This window comes from Dendroctonus ponderosae, unplaced genomic scaffold (genome assembly GCF_020466585.1).
Source record: "Dendroctonus ponderosae isolate FM_Combo_2020 unplaced genomic scaffold, Dpon_F_20191213v2 Dpon_F_20191213_12, whole genome shotgun sequence".
Taxonomy (NCBI): Eukaryota; Metazoa; Arthropoda; class Insecta; order Coleoptera; family Curculionidae; genus Dendroctonus; species Dendroctonus ponderosae.
Window position 1 is genome coordinate 502,181 of NW_026017316.1, and position 3,022 is coordinate 505,202.

At 37.2% G+C, this 3,022-nt stretch overlaps 1 protein-coding gene across 1 annotated transcript in view; it reads left to right on the plus strand.

Moving 5' to 3' along the window:
* The window catches only part of LOC125503076, a 28,249-nt gene that overhangs the window by 18,372 nt on the left and 6,855 nt on the right, over positions 1-3,022 (plus strand). Inside the window, exon 4 of the mRNA XM_048662845.1 lies at positions 33-73. Within this exon, the coding sequence (XP_048518802.1) occupies positions 33-73 (41 nt within the window). The remainder of the gene's footprint in view (positions 1-32; positions 74-3,022) is intronic.

Sequence of the window (3,022 nt, forward strand, 5' to 3'; positions counted from 1 at the left end):
ACTGCCCATTGGAACGCATCCTTTTCATGCAGTTCCCCAACGACGCCACCAAGATCGTCTGTTATGGAAACGAGTGAGTATTTTTTTTTTTTTTGTTAGTGAGTAGTTTTTTACTTGCGTCTGCAGCGTTTTTGGGCATTTTTCGAGTAGGTTTTTGGGGACTTTTTCGCTTTTTTTATCCATAAAGTTTGGTTTTATTGTTATGAAACGTTGTGAGTGAAGAGGGCGTTTTCTCGCAAAAATGCCCAATTTTCAAGATAATTCCCAAATTGCGCTGTTGTAGGCGGTTTTTCGCTTTTTAAGGCGCAAATTATTTAAGGATTTTTTCAAATTTTGCCAGCCATTGAGAATGTCGCGCGGCTTTTTTTACAAGAGTGGATTTTTTGAAAAAATGCCCAGTTTTCCAGATATTCGCAAAATTGCGCTGTTGTAGGCAGTTTTTCGCTTTTTGCATGCACAAATTATTCAGGGATTTCTTTCAAACTTTGCCAGCAATTGAGGCTGTCGAGCGGCCATTTTTTCGCAGGAGTCAGTTTTTTTTATACAATGTCCAGTTTTCAAAATATTCCCGAAATTGCGCTGTTGTAGACAGTTTTTCACTTTTTTTAAGCACAATTTATCCAGGGATTTGTTTCAAATTTTGCCATTGATTGAGACTGTCGAGCACCTATTTTTTCGCAAGAGTCTATTTTTTTCAAGAAATGCCCAATTTTCAAGATATCCCGAAATTGCGCTGTTGTAGACCGTTTTTCGCTTTTTTTAAGCACATTTAATTCAGGGATTTCGTTCACATTTTGCCATTGATTGAGGCTGTCGAGCGACTATTTTTTCGCAAGAGGGGGCTTTCTCTAAAAAATGCCAGTTTTCAAGATAATTCCAAAATTCCGATGTTGTAGGCAGTTTTTCGCTTTTTTCTTGCCCAAGTTAGTTAACGATTTTGCTCAAATTTTACCATCGATTGAGGCTGTCGCGCGGCAATTTTTTTACAAAAGTCAGTTTTTTTGAAACAATGTCCAGTTTTCCAGATATTGCCGAAAATGCGCTGTTGTAGACAGTTTTTCGCTTTTTTTAAGCACAATTTATTCAGGGATTTCTTTCAAATTTCGCCATTGATTGAGCATGTCGAGCGACTATTTTTTTGCTAGAGTCAGTTTTTTGAAAAAATGCCCAGTTTTCCAGATATTCGCAAAATTGCGCTGTTGTAGGAAGTTTTTCGCTTTTTAAGGCACAAATTATTTAAGAATTTTTTGCAAATTTTGCCAGCGATTGAGGTTGTCGCGCGGCTATTTTTTTACAAGTGTCAGTTTTTTTGAAACAATGTCCAGTTTTTTCAGATTTTGCCGAAATTGCGCTGTTGTAGACAGTTTTTCGCTTTTTTTATGCACAAATTATTCAGGGATTTCTTTAAAATTTTGCCATTGTTTGAGGCTGTCGAGCGGCTATTTTTTCGCAAGAGTCCTTTTTTTCAAAAAAATGCCCAATTTTCAAGATATCCCCGAAATTGCGTTGTTGTAGGCAGTTTTTCGCTTGGTTTAGGCACAAATTTTTCAGGGAATTTTTTCAAATTTTGCCAGCGTTTGAGGCTGCGCGTGGCTGTTTTTTCGCAAGATGATTTTTTTTCGAAAAATGCCCAATTTTGAAGATTTTCTCGACATTGCGCTGTTATAGACAGTTTTTCGATTTTTTAAGTACAATTTATTCAGAGAATTCTTTCAAATTTTGCCATTGATTGAGGCTGTCGCGCGGCTATTTTTTCGCAAAAGTCGGTTTTTTGGAAAAAGCCCAGTTTTCCAGATATTCGCAAAATTGCGCTGTTGTAGGCAGTTTTTCGCTTTTTTCATGCACAAATTATTCAGGGATTTATTTCAAATTTTGCCAGCAATTGAAGCTGTTACGCGACTATTTTTTCGCAAGAAGGCGCTTTCTCGAAAAAATTTCCAGTTTTTAAGATAATTCCAAAATTGCGCTGTTGCAGGCAGTTTTTTGCTTTTTTAATGCATAAATTATTCAGGGATTTATTTGAAATTTTGCCAGCAATTGAGGCTGTTGCGCGGCAATTTTTTCGCAAGAGTCGGTTTTTTGGAAAAAATGGCCAATCTTCAAGATGTTCCCGAATTCGCGCTGTTGTAGACGTTTGTGAAGCACAATTTATTCAGGGATTTCTTTCAAATTTTGCTATTGATTGAGGCTGTCGACCGACTAGTTTTTTGCAAGTCAGTTTTTTTGAAAAAATGCCCAGTTTTCCAGATATTCGCAAAGTTGAGCTGTTGTAGACAGTTTTTCGCTTTTTTCTTGCCCAAATTATTTAAGGATTTTGTTCGAATTTTGTCAGTGATTGAGGCTGTCGTGCGGCTATTTTTTCGCTAGAGGGCGTTTTCTCGAAAAAATTGCCAATTTTCAAGATATTCGCAAAATTGCGCTGTTGCGGGCAGTTTTTCGCGTGTTTTAAACACAAATAATTCAGGGATTTATTTCAAATTTTGCCAGCGGTTGAGGCTGTAGCGCGGCTATTTTTTCGCAAGAATTTTTTTTTCCGAAAAAATGCCCAATTTTCAAGATATCCCCGAAATTGCGCTGTTGTAGAGAGTTTTTCGCTTTTTTGAGCACAATTAATTCAGGGATTTCGTTCACATTTTGCCATTGATTGAGGCTGTCGCGCGGCTAATTTTTCGCAAGAGTCGGTTTTTTGGAAAAAAGCCCAGTTTTCCAGATATTCCCGAATTTGCGCTGTTGTAGACAGTTTTTCGCGTTTCTGAAGCACAATTTATTCAGGGATTTCTTTAACATTTTGCTATTGACTGAGGCTGTCGACCAACTATTTTTTTTCAAGTCAGTTTTTTTGAAAAAATGACCAGTTTTGCAGATATTCGCAAAATTGCGCTGTTGTAGACAGTTTTTCGCTTTTTCTAAGCACAATTTATTCAGCGATTTTTTTGAAATTTTGCCATTGATTGAGGCTGTCGCGCGGCTATTTTTTCGCAAGAAGGCGCTTTCTCGAAAAAATGCCCAGTTTTTAAGATAA